At 30.2% G+C, this 22,846-nt stretch overlaps 1 protein-coding gene across 2 annotated transcripts in view; it reads right to left on the bottom strand.

Moving 5' to 3' along the window:
• Positions 1–22,846, bottom strand: part of LOC139490680 (uncharacterized) — a 71,513-nt gene that overhangs the window by 27,480 nt on the left and 21,187 nt on the right. The window contains exon 1 of one of the 2 annotated variants that reach the window (XM_071277601.1): positions 1,398–1,737. The exons of the other annotated variant lie outside the window; for it this stretch is intronic. Within the exon in view, the coding sequence (XP_071133702.1) occupies positions 1,398–1,590 (193 nt within the window). The 5' untranslated portion in view covers positions 1,591–1,737. Of the gene's footprint in view, positions 1–1,397; positions 1,738–22,846 lie in introns of those variants that run through there. 2 annotated transcript variants of the gene reach the window in all.

Below are 22,846 nucleotides of genomic sequence, written 5' to 3'. Positions count from 1 at the left end.
AACTCATAAATCGAAAATAAACTGACAACTCCATGGCTAAAAATGAAAAAAAAAACCCAGACAAACAATAGTACACATAACACAACATATAAAACTAAACAATAAACAACACGAACCCCATCAAAAACTAGGGATGATCTCAGGTGCTCTGGAAGGGTAAGCAGATCCTGCTCCACATGTGGCACCCGTCGTGTTGCTTATGTGATAACAAATCCGGTAAATAGTCTAATTCGGTAGGTCACATTCATGAAAGGGAAGGGGATTGTAGTTACGACGTGAGGAACATATCCGATATCATTTGTGTAACGGTTATTCCATAACGGAATTCGGTAAGGGATTCTTTAGGGTTCATTTTGTTCAAAACTTTGGTGTATACGCTTAACTAATGTTGAATATATGTATATATTTACCAAAAATAAAAAGCCGAAATACATAATCAAATTTAAGATTGTGACATTATCCCTGTATCATATATGGTATGTAATTTTCAAAGAATCTACGTTAATATGTATAAAAAAAGAATGTTGGTTACTTATCAATGAAAGAGACAAAATAAGAATAAAATATATATCATTGAGTTTCTAATTTTGGACAAATATACGAACATGTATTGTAAATGCATTTAATTAACGCAACATTAGTTAACTGTGTTCGAAATTAAAAAAATTTAAGAGTTTTTACGACTTAACCTCCCCTTTACCATATTCTATTGATATCTTTACCATTAAAATCAGTTCTGAAACTGACGGATTGGTCAAAATATAAAAGCAGTACCGTGTTAAAGAAAGTTTGCAATTTCTAAAATCAAACTGATAGTATGAACTTTGCTGGTATAGTAATCATTAAGCCCTGCAACAGTTATGGTCACATTTATTTCTTGCATATTTGTCGTTTTTGTAGTTAGATACATAATATAAGGGACTGTTGGATAATTCTATCTTTTGGTCTTGGATTTTTTTTAACCATTTTTTTTTAAAGAAAACCAACTAGATAAAAAATGATACTCCAAGTAACCATGGGAAAATGCTAATGCAAAACCCCTTCATAATGTAGGAAAATGATATGTTATTCGATTGAATAATGAAAAAATAAATATATGTATAAACTATCAGTCGAGCCAGAAATGAATAATTTTACTATATCAAAATTATATACAGAAAGATATACCTAAAATGAGAAAAAAAAATTAAGAACTCAAATTACACTTTAAAACTTTGCAAATGTACTGATAACTTTTGTTTAAATCATTTTTAGAGAAGAAAAAAAACAAATTGTCGATAAAATATTTCTGCTACATATTGGTTACAGTAATCACAAAAACAATTCAAAGTTGAAACCACGCTTCTTGAAAACAAAACTCGCACATAAACTAACAAAAATAAACTTCTTTAACTTACCATTATCATAAAAGACAAGTTTACATGAAGGCGTACTTGACCAAGTGCCATTAACATCTTTACACGTAGCTACAGCGTTTCCAGAGAGTGTATAAAACGTATTACATGCGTACGTTACTGTTTCATTTACGTTGAATAAGTTCAATGCTGACTGAATGTATCCATTAGATATTGAAACTGATGTGCAACTCATTTCTTATTTTGAATATATTTACTTCCTATACTATGCAAGTCAGTAAAACAGATTAAAATAAATTTTCAGCATTTATGACTTTTAAATTTCAGATATTATATTTAAACTTAAGTACCGAATACCTGAAACAAAAATGAAAACCGTTGTGGTTTAAATATCTTTTTCACCTGATTTTATAAACCAATAGAAATAAGACGATCAATGAAAGATTAAAAAACCATTCCATAACCGTTATTTTTGCGTGTTGCAAATTAAACTATACTAACTACATATCATTTCAAACAGTATTATACAATTTGTAAATAAAAATAGAATTAACAACGTAGTCATAGAAAATTATCATTTAGGATTCTAATTGAAAAACAACTTAGATGACGTCAAATCCTAAAGATGCCGCTTGTCCATTGATGTGTAGTGATTGCCAAGTTTTCTGATATTGATATAAAAAGATATATGATATTCAGTATGGGTGTTTGCTTATATAACTAGCCAAGCGAAGATTAATTTCCTGAATCTTTAAGTAAAGAAACTTTATTTTAAAGAATATTTTTTCTCGCAAATATTCTACCTGAACTAGATGTATCTATTTAATGACACTGAACAGCAATGACCATGATTATACTAATCATCCCAAATATGATTTCAGCAGTTATTCGCTGTTTAGACGTAATGGCAACTGTTTAATAAATTGCACAAATGACCCATCGTCTCCATGAACACTGCAAAATGTATATCCTTGAATATATGGAACGGCGATTGCGAAATATGGGCAACACTCAACCGATAAAGGTACGCAAAAAAAACCACCAGTTAATGATCATGGTGCATTTAGCAATCAAGTTCATAGAAAAAGATATGCGAAAGATACCAAATTAACATTCAAACCCAAAAGTCGATTATAAACTGACACCGTCATAGCAATAAGAGAAAACACAAAAAGACAAACAACGCTATACAAATCAAAGAAAAGAAAACTAAAGATTGAGCAACACAAAACCCGCCAGAAACAAGTGGTGATATAAGGTGCTTCGTAAGGATAATCAGATCCTACTTTACATATGGCACCCATCGAGTTTCTTTTTCACTTGTTTCAGATTCAATGTTTTCACGTGTACAAAAACACTAGAGTACGATGAAAACAACAAAAGAGTATCAAAATTTCTATTTTTCAATTGTGCTTTTTTTGTAATATATAAAATCATCTTAAAATAAACAAAAACATACCACAATTTTTGCCCTTGACGTTGAACACATATCATTGATGTATCTAATATTGTCTTTAAATACTGTATAATGTCATTTTGTAGCATATATAAATAAATAACGCTAGTAAATATAGGTGAGCCCGCGTTCATTTTCATAAATCTAAATCACATAGTTGTACAGGTGACATAACGGTGGGACCTTTTTGTGTGGGTACAATACGAAAACGTTTTCAATTAGAAAAAAAGAGATATGCGTTGAGCACTGATGTAAACTGTTATAAAACACTGTTCTTGATGCGATTTGTAGAAGTTTGGAAAACTGCAAGTATAACTGTTTTCTACTGCACTTATGACAGAGGTAGATATGCCCAACATGTAATTTTCAAGTATGTCCATCCTTTTTATTGATGGTTTCAAACGTATATGTTGAATTTCTAATCGTTCGTCAACATTATTTATTCAGTGTCCAATATAATCTTAGCAGATTAATTTCTGACGACTTTTTTCTGGTATATATTTATGCAATGAACTATTTTGTTTTGACGCGAATAAAATATGGTTTGTGACGCAATTGATAAGATTTGTTTTGTGTACACAACTGGAAAGTGCACACTTTTCACCCCCACCCGCACAAGCAATAATTCAAAAACATACAAAAAGTAAACATTTTCTATTTGTATATAACCAAATATCTACACACAGACAACATCAAGCAATTGGATCTCCTGGACTTTCATTTCCTTAGGATATTATAATTTATCATCTTATGTTCAGAAGTGTTTAAACCCTTTTTATTTGTCATTTCGAAATATATTCTGCTAGATATAAGTGTATGTGCATTCAAAAAGGTGTGATGTTTTATAAATAATAAGTCACAAAGACTCATTTGACTAGTCTTACTTTGAAGTCGCCTCCGTCTATCAGTTTTTTTTTCTTTAGCTTGTTTTGTTCTCTCTTAAATCTATATACATGAACCTAATATTTAATTTAAGAACTCTCCTCTCTGACACAACAATAGGCTATACTTTATTCTTCGTTTATGTACTTCTCCTTGTATTAATTGGTACTGTATTCCCATGTAATGTTGTCATTTAAACGGTATGTCTAGCATAGCCATACAAGACAGAGATAAGATACGGCTTTGAGTAATTTTTGAAATTATCCCAATTCTGATCTCTTGAAAAAAATATTTGCTTATTATTAGGTGGTAAACAACAATTTAATTCTAAAACAAAGTACGTTTTGTTTAAGTTATTAAATGTACATAAATAGGTAGATATGCTTTTTTTCTTCAAAATGATGATAATTTTGAAGATTTTTTTGATTGGCTACAACAACTTAATTTTCTCTAAACATTTATTCAAGATCCATTTGCTAGACTTAAAAAAAAAGATATTTGCTGATCATAGAACGTTATACAATTCGTGCGTTTAAACACTTTTCTGTCAATAACGTCCAAAGCTAATATGCAGAAGGCAAAAAGAAAGACGAACGAAAATTATAAACGGAAATTCCCTAAGCAAATGACAAAAGCAAAAGCTGAAACACGTCAAACGAATGGATAATAACTGTCTTATTCTTTACTTAGTCTTATATCGAAAATGGTGTAAAAAATGGTTTTATAACAAGCTTAACCTCTAACTTGTATAACAGTCGCATAAAGTTCTATTATATTGACAACGACTTGTGAACATAACAAACAGACATAATATGTAAAAATGTAAGAAAAATAGGGGTACAGAAGTCAACATTCTGTTATAATCTTTATCACTATAAAAACAAGCAAATATGAAATCAAAGATAAACAAAAAGGTATATAGACAAAGCACATTAGCAAAAAAGGAAAGACAAGTACAGAGCCACGTCAAATGGATATTGCAAAAACTAGACTAAACAGTAAAAGTAATAATTCACAGAGACCAATAAAAGAATACTATAACACGTTATCAAGATGATAGGCAACATACATATATTTAAAAAAATATATTTTACAAGGCTTGGCAGGATTATAATGTATACTCTGATTTATCCTTTTGATGAGGACTGAACAAATTTCACAGTTGATTAAGCTTGGTCTTTCGTAAGTTATGTAAGTTGGTATACTACATTAAGGTATATTTTGTATAATACAGGGTATATATATACAATTGCAAATTATCCTTTATGACGCAAAGAGTAGTTTTCAAACATCGTAACAAAACTATAAAATGTGATTTATTAACATATTTAAATATATATAAATACGTAATCGGATTCATTTTGGTAAGATGTGGGATATTGGTCGAGTCTGCAAGTCGAAACATGCTTTTAAAGTCCTCTTTTCGATAATAATTAACAATTAAACAGTCACCAACATTCATGTTATAGAAACGTAAATGGTATGTTTGCTTTTGTGAATGTAGGACAATAAAGAAGTGTATAGTTGCATTATATAACAAATTAAAAACTGATTTAAAATCAGACCATTTTATGAATCTTGAAACATTTAAAGCTCATAAAAGCATGCGAAACAACGTCTATGTAAATTATATGATTATAAACTACATTAATAAGAAATTGTTTAGACATACATAAGCATTCGAAATTCGGCACTAGTATATATCTTGATTGCCTCTACTGAGTTATGGTAAAAGCAACTCATAATAGAAAAGAGACGTATAATTTGGTGGCAGCTTAAATACATTACCTATATCTTAGGTGAAATGTGTTTTAGAAACGAAAATGTCATTTCTAGCAAACACCACAAACAAACTACATGGAAAAAAACCAAACAAATGAAATCATTATTTCATTCGTATAATGATGTTTTGTAACGTGAGTCGAAATAGTATGACTATAATTACATGTATGTCTATTTTCTGCTTTTTAAAATGGTATCATTGTTAACACAGGACAGATGCATCATTTTTTTTTGTATGCATGGATACAAAACCTATATATGTTTTAGTTAACTTCGTTTCGCTGGGCTCTTTGTTATCAATTATGGTGCGTTCCTTTTATTTACACAACTAGCCTAAATTTATCAAATTCGAATTGTTAAAAACCAAATTGGTGAATAATCAACAACTTTTGAAAGTTTCTTGTTCTTTTTCTGTTTGTCGTATGGCTGAATTGTTGCAGTACTATGATAACATATGAATCCGCGTTACATATAAATCTTTATAGAAAAATATATGTCCACAATTAGAATACACCACCATCCGGTTTTTTGGCAAAATTTAGACTTAAACTGTCAATTTTGTAAATTGATATTTTATTTGGTCCTCATTTAGTTAATACAAAAATCTCCTATCATTGGATATTGTGTTTGTAAGAAAAAAAGAACATGTGAATTTTCAAATACTAAGTGCGTCAACGAATTGACGTTAACTACTATATGGACTATTATATGGAATAGTTTCAAAAATCCATTTAAAATTTTATACAATAAAAAGGTTATCTAATTAAATATACTTATTTATAATAACTCACTCTTCATAAATCATCTATTTATGTATACCGACGTTTTATCTATTCATAAAGTGTTGTTTTTAGCATAATATTTTGCACTTCTAGTTTACAATCCCTTGTAATGTCAATTAAAACGTAATTGATCTTTGACTTTAAATAATAGAAAAAAGTCCAAAATGTTAAATAGCTGTGTTATTATTGAATATCCCAAAGATTTAAATAACATCTCCATTGTCATACACAAATAACCAAATACTTTTTTTCCGCAATTCATATTGATATCTGCGTAATAAAATAAATTATTTAAATACTATTTTCAAATTGTAAAAAAATCATCAACTAATCATTCATTTAAAAGTCATCAAACACAATCCAATTATTGTAAGTTATTTATATAAAGGTATAGCATCAAAGAGAAAATCAGTTTAGTTCTAAATGTGTGAAGCAATTCCAGTCAACATGTAGTTCAATCGATGCCTAAATAAGATTTTTTTTTTCAAAATGCTGTCATTGGACGACGGAGTTTTGTTTGAGACAACTGAGTATACTATTGTAATGATTGAAACTAATTTCAAAAGTTTAAGCTATCTTTAACCGATGACATACGTATTAATTCACCATCATCAAGAGAAGGACCAGTTCAATTCAATGAGACTTCTGGTGAATTTTTAAAACAGGGAAACGATACACATGAAGCAATAACAAATAAAAAAAAAACCTTAAACTTTCGCATTACACAAGGCCATCTTTTTTAGTATACAAACTTGACTTACCTTGCTCCTTTGTGTCGTTTCTGATGTTAAGAGTCTATAATTCAATGGTAGACGTTTGTTGTTGTCTGCCTTTTTTAAACATAAATAAGGCTGTAGGTTTTCTATTGGATTGTTTCAAATTTTGTAAACCGGTTTCTATACTTCCTATACATGATGGGTCTTTTATTTGTGAAGGCGATACAGTGTTCTATAATTGTGTAAACAAACGTCCTTCGGTCTCTGGGGGATAGTATGGAAATCATACAAGATCACCTTATTTTGTAAAAGGTAGGGCTTTTCTTCACTTTTATTTGAGTAAGTCATAAATATATATACAAGAACAAATTATGATTTCTATTTTTCAAAAAAAAAACGCAAAAGGACTGCGTTAGTGGTCCCTTTTCTTTAACCAACAGCCGGTTGAACGAGGTTGAACCATATATTTAATTAATTATCAAAAGTAGCAAATGTGCCATTTCTATGTATAATATTAAGAGACTATTCGTTTACAAATTATGAAACAATACAATGCAAATATTTCATTAGAAAAGAAGAAATACCAGGAAAGCATTCACGCACATGAAGTGTTTGTTTGTTAATTTAGTATTGTTTTTGTAAGAAAATATATAGAATAAGACATTAAACAAGATAGAATGCCGAAAAAGATAACAGGTTCGAAATTAAATTTCACTCCGTGAAGGAAAAACTTCAAAAACGTAAAATAAAAGTACATTACTAAAACACTGTGATAGATTTCAAAAGGGTATTTTTACATACGCTTGAATTATACTTTTATGAGGTAAATCAACACATAAATTAACAATTGGTTAGTACATGAAAGGAGTGTTATCGTATTACGGTTTACTATTACGTGATAAAACCCAATTAAATAATTACTACCACAGCCGAATTAATGTTAAGTTGAAACACTCGTAATAGAGTCAATACTACGTGAATTAATGACTTCATGTGATTCATTGTAAAAAAAAATAAGAAAAGAAGTTATATATTTTGTCCAGACAATATTTGCACAAACTGAAAATAGACGAAAATAAATGAAGTTCAATAGATAAAAAAATGAAGTTAAGGACATTATACATCCTTTGAATATGCTTTGGATTTTCAAACATTTTGGCCTCGAGCCCTACAGAAGATACATTGATTATCGGCATGCGCATCTGGTGTAGAAAAAATGGTACTGTTAGTGAAATTTCTCCACTAGTACAGGGTTGATGATACTTACATGCCTGCTCCAGACCTTAATTAAACTGATTGGAAGATAATGTCTTCATCATGAAAAAATCAAGCACAATCCCTTTCGTTAGGGTTTTGTATGATATCATCTTAAAGTATATGAGAACACCGTAAACCGTTAAAGGCCAACAATTTGTTTTAGAATAAATGTTTAGTTGTGTAAATGACGGAGAAGTCAATTTCTCATAGATATTACACTAACTTTAGATTCCACACTAGTTTCAAATTCGTTTATTGCGCAAACACGATGGAAATATTGTGCATTCCAAACTAATCATTTCAGACGGTTGTTTAAGTGCCACTGATACACATTTGGGTACAATGAAGCGAAGTCGAAAATCTAGAAATAGCTTGAGGGTATGTAAGAAGTAGGACACGAACAGTCCCACGCAGCTGTCAGATTTTTTTTCACTACTGAGCTTTAAAAAGCGAAAACAATAGATAGTGCAGAAGTCTAAATAAAACTTTATTTAATTAATTACTGTTGTAGAAGCTTTTATTCACATAAGTTAAAGACATTGTTACTTTAAATGTTTCAGGCGATACCTTACCGGTTAGATGTTTAGAATGTATTAAGTTCGTAATAAATCTTTTAACCATTATATAAACACAAAAAATAAAGAAAATTTAAAGTATATCGTTCAGATATTATATGTTATATAATGAAGTGCATTCACTGTTTCATTTTACTTAAATTCGATTTAATTTCATGAATGCTATTTTTCTATATTTCTATCTTTAATATATGAGGACACAAAAACCAAAAACCACCAAGCAAATCCCATTTTGTAGATGGAAAACTATTGACGGTAAAATTGTAACACGTATAATTAAAAGGTTAACTACTTTTAAAAGAATTAAAATAATGAGAGTGAAATAACAAGTGTTCTACCATAAGTATCGCCATGCAAAAAGAGGATCACACCATTGAATAGTCATTCAACACTAACAATATATTTTGGCAGTTATAAATTAGTAAAAGGGGAAAATATATCTTGATGTGTGGGTTCAACAAATTTGGTTTACTCTAAGGCAAGGGAAATGTATGATTTATTTCAGTTCATTATTTTTTCTGACTTCCCATAAAAGTCAGTTACAGTCACTTCATTCTAGAACAATGACCAAACGATGGAACAGTAGGTTGCATATCACTTTGATTTTACAGTTATGAGGAATACATTAAATGACCAAACGATGGAACAGTGGGTTGCATATCACTTTGATTTTACAGTTACGAGGAATACATTAAATGACCAAAAGATGGAACAGTGGGTTGCATATCACTTTGATTTTACAATTACGAGGAATACATTAAATGACCAAAAGATGGAACAGTGGGTTGCATATCACTTTGATTTTACAATTACGAGGAATACATTATATGACCAAAAGATGGAACAGTGGGTTGCATATCACTTTGATTTTACAATTACGAGGAATACATTAAATGACCAAAAGATGGAACAGTGAGTTGCATATCACTTTGATTTTACAGTTACGAGGAATACATTAAATGACCAAAAGATGGAACAGTGGGTTGCATATCACTTTGATTTTACAATTACGAGGAATACATTAAATGACCAAAAGATGGAACAGTGGGTTGCATATCACTTTGATTTTACAATTACGAGGAATACATTAAATGACCAAAAGATGGAACAGTGGGTTGCATATCACTTTGATTTTACAATTACGAGGAATACATTAAATGACCAAACGATGGAACAGTGGGTTGCATATCACTTTGATTTTACAATTACGAGGAATACATTAAATGACCAAAAGATGGAACAGTGGGTTGCATATCACTTTGATTTTACAGTTATGAGGAATACATTAAATGACCAAAAGATGGAACAGTGGGTTGCATATCACTTTGATTTTACAGTTACGAGGAATACATTAGATTGCATCAATAAATAATTTTCTATCATCAACCTCTGGATTATAAAACAAAAATACCTGAAATATGCGGAGAAAATAGTGGTAACGCTAACGCTGTGTACAAATGCAATGTTACACAAGCCGCGTGTATTGTCATGCTATGTAGACACAATGTTGACTATCGCACCACGAGTAAGTTTTAATGTTGTGATTGGTTTAAAATGCTGTTTAACTTTCGGCTCTCATCAGATATAAGAAGATATGATATGACAAGCAATGGGACAAATTTCCATCCAAGTCACAATTCGTAAAAGTAAGACATCACAGGTTAAAGTACGGTCTTCAACAAAGCGTCTTTGCTCACACCGAACAGTAAGGTATAAAGGGCCTTTATTAGTGTAAACCTATCATTCGAGAAAATCATGTCATCGTTTCCTTGTACATTATAACAACTAACTTTACTAAACGTTTTCCTATACTTTTATATTTTAACATGTCGTGTGTGTCATTACTTCTTAGCTTCGTTAGATTAACAGTAAATTATCTTCATGATGTTAATGATGGTTGTGTTTTCAAACTTTTGTTAACCATACTTTGCGTTATGCTGAGTAGGATATCACATCCGTTATAATTCAAGTGGCATTGGACGATTTCTTGATCTTTTATCAACGTAGACACATCGATATGGATTCGTTGTGTCGAATCCATATTGTCCTTTGATTTATAAAATGTATATCATATTTCATTTTGCTGCAATATTTGTATAAGCAACAATAAAGTTCAAAACTATGAAAACCCAAATAAAGTCTTCCCTTTTATCTCAAAGGAAATTCATACTTATAAATGTGTCCATACGTACATTTGTATTTGTCGAATATTATGCTTTATTTATTTTAGTTTAATTTAGAATTAATTTTAAATTTCTCATGCGGGATTTTAAGAAAAACATATTTAATTTATATTCAGTTTCTTTTAATATACTCAAAAACCTTCATTTCAAAATAAATAGAATAAACAAGGGCAGTAAGTTGTGAAAAAGAAAAGTTTACATTGCAGTGATACTAATCTTTAAGGGTAATATTTTTATTAACAAAATAAATAGAAGAATAAAAAAGGATATAAAGTATACCTCCATTATTTTAATAGCAAAATTTTTTCTTCTTAAAGCGATAGTATGTCTTAAATATTTATTACTGAAATCTAAATAATTTGTGCATGCACAGGATATTGCGATATTAGGGTTAGTGATCTACACAGGGATAGCTCGATTCTTAACCACTTTAAAGATTAAAAGATTTACAGACTTATAGAATTGATAATATGAATCTAAAATAAAATTTTATACCTACTTTACATTTTTCTTTAACAAGTGTTATTTAAAGTTCCCTTTTATAAATCATATGACATATTGATCATGAGGTTATATGTGAAAAATAGTAAAAACCAAACGGTCCAAATCAATATTGGGTAACAAAACAAAAATAAATGAAACATTTCTTTTATTAATATTCATATGACATCATTGAACATAAACGTTTGACAAAAAAATGTTTTCCTTTATCCGAGTTCATTACATATTTCATTTCAAACGGACAATATAAAAATAAAGCAATTGATGAAAATGCATATTATTCTTTTATCTAATTTCTGTTTAATTTTCCTTTCATTTATGATTTCTGAAGAATAATCAAAATAAAATTTAAACTAGATGCAGAATTAAGTTAGACCACTGTTTTCAAATATCAACTTTCATGTTTATTATAGAAAAGTAAGATCAGTATTTCAGAGATTCGTGTAACTTTTGTATTCGGTGATGTGTTATGTTCAATGTTTCTTTTGTTTTATTTTTCTGGCAACGATATTGTAGATTTTTCTGAAAACTTTTTTTTTCGAAATTCCTCTTTGATATAACTGATAAAGGTATTGCAACTAAACTGCAATGTAAACAAACGTGTGATATGAATGCTTTGAATAAGCAATACAATAATAAGAGTTACATTTAGCTAAACATAAAAGATGCTTATTTTGAAGCTAGACCAGGAATTAAGAGATAGTTTTTTCTTTGAAATTCTGTACAGGTTAACGATGAGAATTTATTATTATGGTATCATGTACTCTTCATGGCATTGCGGTATAAAATCTCCTCAACGATGCAACGTCAGGACGGTATAAAATCATAACAGCATTTTTCGGACTTTTTAAAAAAAAACTACTGTTACTGTATGATGTGTATTGCATATTGTACAATTATATTAATCAGTGTTTGTTTTTGTCTATTAGTAAGATATTTTAGATAAAAATAATCCTACCAGATCTTCTTTTCGTTTTAGAATCACCACAGTGACTCTTTTTAAGAAGCATCTGAAAATCAACTGAAATAAGTAAACGACGTACGTTGGGACGAAATTTAACTTGAAAGTAAGATGGCCAAAAAGGGGAAAGCTTAAATTTTCACGATTGTCAAAGATCCAGGTTTGTGGTCGTCGTCCATCAAGGTTTATATCTAGGAAAAGACCTATATATTAATCAGAACTTTTAGTGCGAATATTTGTTTTCAATGTGAACTTCACTATGTTTTTGTTATATGTATTTCTACTTGTACCCCTCTGATGTTAAGCCTTTTTCGACTTATTAGTATAGTTCGTTCTTATATTGTACTGTTACACCATTGTCCCAAGTTAGATGAGGGCTGGGATCCCGCTAACATGTTTTACACCGCTACATTCTTGTACGTGCCTGTCCCATATCAGGAGTATGTAATTTAGTGGTTGTCGTTTGTTGGTGTGTTAAATTTTTGTTTTTCGGCTAATTTTTGTACATAAATAAGAACGTTTTTTTTTTCGTTTGAATTGTTTTACTTTAGTCATTTCGGGGCCTTTTAAAGCTGACTATGCGGTATGGGTTTGCTCATTGTTGTAGGTAATACGGTGACCTATAGTTGTTAAATTATGTGCAATTTGGTCTCTTGTGAAAGTTTGTCTCATTGGCAATCATAAAACATCTTCTTTTTTTATATTCACTTAGATATGTGACATGCTTTGAAATGAGAGTTTATTGAGGGATAATTATGATAGCATACACATTAAAGAAATGAACATAGAAGGATAATGTGTTTTGTGTGTGAGAATGTTTGTGTTGGTTTACAGTATAAAGAATGGATATTTCATCGCCCTTTCATGTGTTAGTTCCTACACCTATACAGTCGGGTTTGTGATTTAAAAACGCCCACTCCTCAGTCCTTTTTATGAATGAGTCATTTGTTTAAGTGAGATTCCAAAATTGTTTAGGATTTCCAGTTTCTTTTGTTTGCCCATCCAACTACCGGTAACTAATTGTGTAAATAAAAACAAATATTGTGTAGGCTTTGTCTGTTAAAACAACACACATTTTTTTCTATAAGAGAAAATGCTAATTTTCATATCTCAGTTTTTTTGGGGAAACGTTAATGGCATATTGAAGTTATAGAAATACTCTTCCGATAAGAAGGATAATAAGTTTTTATTCTCTCAGATAAAGAGTTTAAGTTTAGTTCATCCATCAAACGCTTAAACTACTTTTGGTATTTTCCTCGATTGCATCCATCAAAAACCTGAAGTTCTATCAATTTTAGGGGTACGGAATTCGAAATTATGGAAATTTCGCTAACAAATTTCTTATTTGCCTCTTGTTTACGATAGTAAAGTCCAGAGATATAACATGGATAACAGGACTATGGCGACAAGACAAAAGGACAATATTAGTCATTACTTATATCGGAACAAGTTGTTTTGGCGCAGTTTTCATGTTATAATTAATGAAAAATGCTCGACACATTATATCAGATTCATTCACATTATGTTCTTGACTGAGAGCAACTTATATTTTGATATCGGATATGTTCCTTACGTCGTAACTACAATCCCCTTCCCTTTTATGAATATGACCTACCGAATTAGACTATTTACCGGATTTGTAATCACTTAAGCAACACGACGGGTGCCACATGTGGAGCAGGATCTGCTTACCCTTCCGGAGCACCTGAGATCACCCCTAGTTTTTGGTGGGGTTCGTGTTGTTTATTCTTTAGTTTTCTATGTTGTGTCGTGTGTACTACTGTTTTTCTGTTTGTCTTTTTTATTTTTAGCCATGGCGTTGTCAGTTTGTTTTAGATTTATGAGTTTGACTGTCCCTTTGGTATCTTTCGTCCCTCTTTGAAATACATTGTAATGTATATTAATGATATCTACTTTTTTATATATAATTGTAGTGTTCAGTGAATCGCTGTTTCATTTATGTAGTTATATTCAGTTTTGAATTCGTTAAGATTGGGTCGAAACAATCGACGTCGCATAACATTCATGTTACTAGTATATGGCGTGATATCGAATGACCGAAGATATTGTAATGTACTGATACACTGATAAATTCACACAAAATGTTCGTTCAATATTTTCAACTTTCCTATTTCTGTACAAAGGAATATTTACATTTAGATTTAAAACTTTAGTTACCTATAAATGGTGTATCTTAATTTAAAGTCAAATGAACGATCCGTTCTTCCGATTGTTTAGATGTCTTTAAATGCGTCAACAAAACATAAACACATTTTCAATATTGAAATAACTACATAGCCTTAAGACTAAACTACCGGATACAACTCGTTTTGATAAGTACTTTTATATTACATTGAAATGCTATATCGGAAACATCAACAGTTGTATCGCCCTTGTTACAAAAAGGACTTAATTGGCGACAAGGATAACAAATGAGAGAAAATTGGTTTAATTCAGAAGATAGATATGATTGTAAATAGTAGTCATTTCTGAAAACTGCGTTGGAATAACGAGTTTAAGAATTATATCATCGTACAAGATTCTCTAACACAACTGTACAAACATTGGTACAAAAATAAAGATTTTAACACACTTTACTTACTAAGTTACAGACATGCCATGAATATAATGTTGAAGTCGACATTTAAATATAAAAAATAAGATGTGGTATGATTGCCAATGAGACAACTATCCACAAAAGACCAAAATGACACAGACATTATCAACTATAGGTCACCGTACGGCCTTCAACAATGAGCAAAGCCCATACCGCATAGTCAGCTATAAAAGGCCCCGATAAGACAATGTAAAACAATTCAAACGAGAAAACTAACGGCATAATTTATGTAAAAAAATGAACGAAAAACAAATATGTAACACATAAACAAACGACAACCACTGAATATACAGGCTCCTGACTTGGGACAGGCACATACATAAATAATGTGGCGGGGTTAAACATATTAGCGGGATCCCAACCCTCCCCTAACCTGTTACAGTGGTATAACAGTACAACATAGGAACGAGCTATAAAAATCAAGATCATTACAGAAAACCAGAAAAGGAAAGGCTAAACTAGATAATCTGCAAGTTAATTTATATTAGATCTTATTTCTTCTGTCAAAGCCTTATATCAATTTGGCTGTTTTTAAATATCCTGTTGGAAATATAACTCCTTGAGTTTCTAAATTTATAAATATCTTTAGGTTTGAGCGTTTTGGATGCAGGTAGTTCAAGAAAAGCGTAGTGGACCCATGCAATTTCAAAGGGTTATTTCCCATGACCTTGTAGCACTGGCTCGATACAACTTTTGGTTGACTGTTTATTGCCAAGGATATCATATGACTTGAAGATAGTACTTAGGTAATTACATGACTGATAACCTACTATCCATCTAATTTACATGAGGTTTTACAGATGAGTTTTTATCCTGAAAATAACCTAAATTTTATGATTGTTTTTGGTTAATACCATTAATAAAATTGATAGATATTATATTAAAAGATAGAAAACTTTCCTCGTTTATACCAACATTAAAAATATACTGCATGTAAGTCGATTGGCAAAGGTTGAATAATAGCATTTCCTTTTTTTCCTTTTTTATTTAATACATATTTCGCGCTGATCGCAGTCTATTGTTAACAGCCGCACTTGATCAGGGAAAATCGAATAAGTTTAAATTCCCATATTTTCACATGTCTTCAGATAACCAGTACACTTGTTTTCTCCTGATAAGCATCAAACGGACTACCGTGTGTTGATTTCATAAGATCTAATAATTGACATTCAATCATCTACAAACTGTTTTCAGTTTTTTCCGTTAACAATATTGACATCTAGCTGTGTTTAAGCACGTTTTTTTTTTAATTTTAGTTTTACGAATTGTTAATTTATATTTGATAAGAAAATTTAAATTTGTCGGGCAAGCGTAGATTTTTTTCGCGCAAACGTCAAGCGCCGAAACCATATTATATGCTGAAACGTAAATTAGTACGCATTTAGTCATGGTTAAACATCCATGGGATATTACGAATATATTGATCATTGTCCAGTTAATCATATATAATATCGATTACATTTTGAAATTAAAATGGTCAATGACCATAAACTCATCTTTAATTTGAATTGTCTATTGATTTAAATCAAATTTAACATTAAGATATTTACTTTATAAATTCTATAATTCAAATGATATGTTCAATAATTATTACAGAGCTGTATACGTGATCAACTATTTTAGAGAGTTATTAAATTTGTAGATCAAAACCGATAGGACGTAAATGGTTGATTTAAGCAATACAGTTTGTATTGATATAGTGCAAAGACTGGATTATATTAACAGAACATCTAACCTTGCATTGCACTGCGATCAATGAGATGCTACCTATCTTTAAATTTTGGTCCCCTTTACTATAAAGATAATCTATAACTGTATAATGTTTTTAGAAAGAACTTCATTATTCTTCCCGTTTTTTAAGCATACATTCAAATATTAAATAATCTATGACTGACAAGAGGAGATAATTACGCCAAATCAATAATGTTTTTTTTTTTTTTAAAACGCCATCAAGTAACTGTCACATCAAAAACATATTGCATATAACCAATATTTCTATTTACTTCATGAAAAATGAAAATACAGCCCTCAAAATATATATGTTCCGAATAGTTTGTTTGAATGTCATCCAAAACAAATTATATGTTCTCCGATACAATTTGAATAAGATAAAGATATTCAATATTTCTTAAACGGAGGCGATTGTTGAGCATTGACAATTCTTTTTTGCAATTGGTCAGGAACAGATGGAAGGCGCCATTTTGGTAGGCGGTCATATTGGTTTACAGGAATTGTTTTGGTTTTCTTCTATATTGATGTTTCTTTGACTCCACAACAGTTGCTTTCAGAGCGAGTATGATCAGCTGGACAACCAGCTTATCATATCGATGTGTTCATGATAGATATATCATTGGATTCGTAGTAGATGACTGCAAATTTCACTTAAACTATGATACAGCATCCCTCGGACGTTTTTACAACAAATGATACGCACCAATCCATCTGGGTTTCGGAGTGTCGCTGACGCGGGTTTACTGAACGGGAGCCTCATAAACTATTTGAATCATCTAGGTCAATATCGTTAATGTTTTTCCATAAGCGGTACGGTAATGGTAACGTGTTTTCCTGTAGCTCAGTCCATATAGTAAACTTGGATATGTATAAAAGCTCGTTTCGAAGCTGTGTGACATATGTGGTTAAATTTTTGGGGTACGAATTGAAATTTACTTTTTCTGTAGTAAAAAATCCTTTTTTTCACACAATAAGTTCTTATAAAGTTTAATTCTTTGAACACAATTAACAGCTCCATAGTTTTTACACATTTATATGTTTCCCTACTTTCCTAATCACTTCAATTCGTTGAGCTCAGTCATTTGCAAAAAATAGAAAGATGTCCAATATCACTAAACATAGATATTTTGTTTACACACAACTTTTGTGTTCCGGATTTCGAGACGCATCAGGGATATTGACCCATCTGAGCAGCGTAACGTGTTATTGCTAACGGATAGTCCGTTCGTTTAAAGTTTTTTTGTTGCTATCTCATTGACGTAGATCCCGCTGAATCCGCCATTTTCTACATAAGATAATTCCTATGCAATGTCAGGAATATGACAGTTGTTATCCATTTGTCTGATGTGTTTGATCTTTTGTTATTGCCATTTTATTAGGGACTTTCCGTTTTAAATTTTCCTCAGAGTTCAATATTTTTTTTATTATTTTTTTTTATTAGAAAATTAAGAAGGTATGGAGTATAAAATAGTCAGAAATGTTTGTAAATATCCAACGTCCTAATTTGAAAATTGGTTTGGATATTTACAAACATTTCTGACTAACTTATACTCCATACCTTCTTAATTTTAAGGTTATCTTAAATGATTTCTAGTTCCTCTGTTAAATACTCATATTATAGCAAAAACATATGCTTGAAAGTAAACAAATTTTATAGACAGTTGAAATTCGGGAGAAAAAATTATAACCATTACGCTTGTTGTTGATCATTGTAAATAGATAATTCCTGCATTTTCTTTTTACTCAAAATGAATTTAATTCCGTTCTAGTTTTTATACATATGATAGAGCAGAAAATTTATCTGAGAATGTTAAAACAAAATATAGGGTCAACTAATGGACGTCTACTATGGACTAGTTAAAGGAATTAGAAAATTCATTTAAAGAACTGCCCAATAAGCAATAGAGAGACTTATTACATTCAATTATTTTTAATGAACTAACACTTCATAAATCATCTATTTTCTAGTACTTATGGCAAACTTTCAAATATTTAAACGTGGTATCTATTCATTTTGCTCTTCTTGTCTATAATGCACTGGAATCTTTATCAAGATATAATTGATAATTGAATTTATTACAAAATAAGCTCAATTTTAAACAGTTTTTGTCACTCTGATATTATAAAGAATTATAAAAAACTGTTCTTTGTTACTGAAAAACTAACAAAAAGTTAAATTACAAAAATACTGAAAATGCGTGTTAGTTATTCAGATAAAACCTATAAAATAAAATGAATATATAGGTTTCAATTATAAAAGAAATAAAAAGGATAAAAAAGTATAATCAAAAAGCACTAATAGAAAAAAGGACTAATAACTCAACAGATCACATAAATATACATGTACAATTAGAAAACTGATTAACATAGGGATGACAAAAAAAAAGGCATAACGATACCATACAGTAAATTAGATTACCCCAAACACTCCTCCGAATAAAATGTTCGATATTAAGATTTTGTGAAAAACTATGCCTAGTGAAGTTCTCAATAAAAAAAATAGAATAAAATGAAAATTTGTAGTTTATGTGTTCCCCTCGGTTTTGGTTTGAGATCCATATTAGTTTTCGCTTAATCGATTTAAGAATACTGAACAGCGGTATACTTCTGTTGATTTTGCCTGATTTCAAGTTTCAAAAATATGTTATAATATATTCATAAAATATTTGAGTATCAAAGTTATGAATACGACCATAGAATTTAATCGGGAAATATGACAGAAATAAGCTGCGACAAAGACATGGTGCTATTTATACAATTATTTAAAAATTTATCCAAATATTTACCTCCTGAAAAAAAATGTGCATATCATCATGTGAAAACATCACTTGTATTCTAAAACAAAGTACGTTTGGTTTAAGTTACTGAAGGAACATAAATAAATGCATATGCGGTGTTTTTCAAAATGATGATTATTTTGAAGTAGCCAATTGCTTCTTTTTTTATTTGCGACTACAACAACTAAATTTTCTTTAAACATTTATTCTATATTCATTTTCTTGTTGTTTTCATAAGAGACAATGATATTTGATGATCATAGCACGTTATACAATTCGTGCGTCCGAAGCACTTTTCTGAGTGTTTCTTCGTCAATAACGCCCAAAGCTAAACATGCATAAAGTAAAAAAACAACAAAAATAACCCCAATTCTAAACGGAAAGTCCCTAAGTAAATGATAAAAATCAAAAGCTCTAACACATCAAACGAATGGATAATTAAAGGCAACAGTAGTATACCGCTGTTCAAAACTCATAAATCCATGGACAAAAAACAAAATCGGGGTAACAAACTAAAACCGAGGGAAACGCATTAAATATAAGAGAACAACGACATAACACCGAAACGTAACACACACAGAAACGGACCAAGCATCAGACAAAACACCACGAGAATAACAAATATAACATGAAAACCAAATACATGAATTTGGGATAGACAAGTACCGTGCCACGTCTTATCTCAATTTCTCAAAAATAAGAGAAAACACAAACGACTCAACGTTAAAATGCAACACACACAGAAACGAACAATAATATAACAATGGCCATCGTCCTGACTTGGTACAGGACACTTTTAAAGGGGGAATAAAAGTGGTGGGTTGAACCTGGTTTTGTGGCATGACAAACCTCGCACTTTAATGGCAAAGTTAAATATAACATTGAAATGACAACATAATATTACAGGACTACAATACAAATTAATAGAACATATTAGACAAAGAAAAACATGATTAATAGATAACAAAAAGCATCAGGTTTAAAATTCAATACGCCAAAAACGCGTCTTGTCCACACAAGACTTACAAGTGACGCCCAGATATAAAGGTCGAAAGTGAAAAAAGTACAAAGTTGTACAACACTGAAGATCAAAAGTTGAAAAGGTTTCGCCAAATACGGCATTGTTTTCATGCCCGGGATAAGAACATTCTTATTATATAGAACAATTCATGCTATTGCAAACAGTAAATTTTATCAAATGAATATGAAAGAGATATACACAAAGAAACTGAAGTATTAACTAATTACAGAAAACTAAACCCGAATACATAACGCCCAGATATAAAAGATCTGTCATATCCCTGATTTGGAATATACATTTTCCAATGTCGAAAATTGTTGAATAAACCTGTTTTGTAGCTAGCTTAACCTCTCACTTGTAGGACAGTCGCATAAATTTCTATTTATAAAAAGATGTGTGAACATAACAAACAAATATAATGGGTTAAAAGTCAAAAGATAGGGGTACAGCAGTCAACATTTGTTATAATCTTAATCACTATATAACCAAGCAAATGTGTCAACAAAGATAAACAAAAAACTATATAGACAAATCGCATTTGCAAAAACGAAAGACAAGAATACAAAAAAATTACCATAGCACAATAACACAATAGCACAATTACGGGATGTACAGAGCCACGTCAAATGGATATTGCAAAAAAAAAAAATCCAACAACAACTAAACTGTAAAAGTAATTATTTACGTAGACAAATAAAAGAATACTACAAAACGTTTTTACAAGGCTTACCAGGCTTCAAATGTACACACTGATTTACTCATTTTGAGGAGGACTAATTAAATGTTACAGTTGATTCAGCTTTATTCAATGTGTTTTTCGTAAGTAAGTAATGCTAGTTGTCACACTACATAAACGTATATTTGGTATATCAAACGGTGTAGATGTATAATTGCAAGTTATCCTTTAGGATGCAAAAAAGTAGTTTTCAAACATCGTAAAAAATCTATAAAATGTGATTTATTGAGATACTTAAATGTGCATATACATGCGTAATCAGATATAGTTTGGTGAGATGTGTGGTTGTAGTCGAATCTGCCAGTCGAAACATGTTTAACAAGTCCTAAATTTGATAATAATGACAATTTTACAGGCGCAAACATTCATGTAATAGAAATGTAAATGATATGTTTGATTTTGTGAACGTAGGACAGTAAAGAAGTGTATAGTTATATTACATAACTAATTTAAAACTGATTTAAAATCAGACCATTTCACGATTTTGGAAACATTCAAAGATCATTAAAACATGCACCACAACGTTTATGTTAAAAATATCATTAAAAACCACATTAAAAAGAAAGTATTCAGACATAAGCATTTGAAATTCGGCACTAGTATATGTCTTGATTGCTTTTACTAAGTTATGGTAACAGAAATGCATAATAGAAGCGAGATGCATAATTAGGTGACAGCTTATGTCCCTCTGGTTTATTTCGCACCACTTCAATATCTATACCTTAGGAAAAATATGTTTCAGAAACGAAAATATGATTCCAAGCAAACACCACAAACAAACTACATGAAATAAACAAACAAACGAATTCATTATTTCATTTGTATAACAATATATTGTTCGAAATAGTATAATAACTATAACTACATGTATGTCTATTTCTGTTTTTTTTTTTAAATGATATCATTGTTATCACTAGACAGATAAATCAATTGTTTTTGTATGCATAGATACAATACTTATATTTGTTTAAGTTTGCGTCATTTCATTTGGCTGGTTCCTTGTTAACAATTATCGTGCGTCTCTTCTTATTCTCACGAGCCTTATACATTAATATTTATTAAAGTCAAATTGATAGCAGATACTTGTGAATAACCAACACCTTTTGAAAGATATTTTTTCTGCCTGTCGTATAACTTAGTTGTTGCAATACTATGATAACACCCCAAATCGAGTTACAAATTAGGATTTTATAGACAAATATGTGTTCATAATTTCAATAGACAAACATCCAGTTTGTTTGAGAATTTAGACGTTAATGTTCAATATTTTGAGAAAAATTGTTGCAAAAACTATATTTTTGTCCTCAAATTCTTATAAGTAGTAAGCAAATATTTCTCATATCATTTGATATTATGTTTTTGAGAGAAAATTAAAATGTGAATTTTATAAAAATAAAACAAAATACCAATTGCGTCAAGGAATTGACGTTAACTATTATATGAACTTTTTATATATAATAATTTAAAAAATATGAAAATTCATTTAAGTTTTATACAATAAAAAGATAATGTAA

The sequence above is a fragment of the Mytilus edulis genome, chromosome 1 (assembly GCF_963676685.1).
Source record: "Mytilus edulis chromosome 1, xbMytEdul2.2, whole genome shotgun sequence".
Lineage (NCBI taxonomy): Eukaryota > Metazoa > Mollusca > Bivalvia > Mytilida > Mytilidae > Mytilus > Mytilus edulis.
The sequence above is the reverse complement of the archived record's forward strand: the minus strand, read 5'-3'. Positions and strand labels throughout refer to the sequence as shown.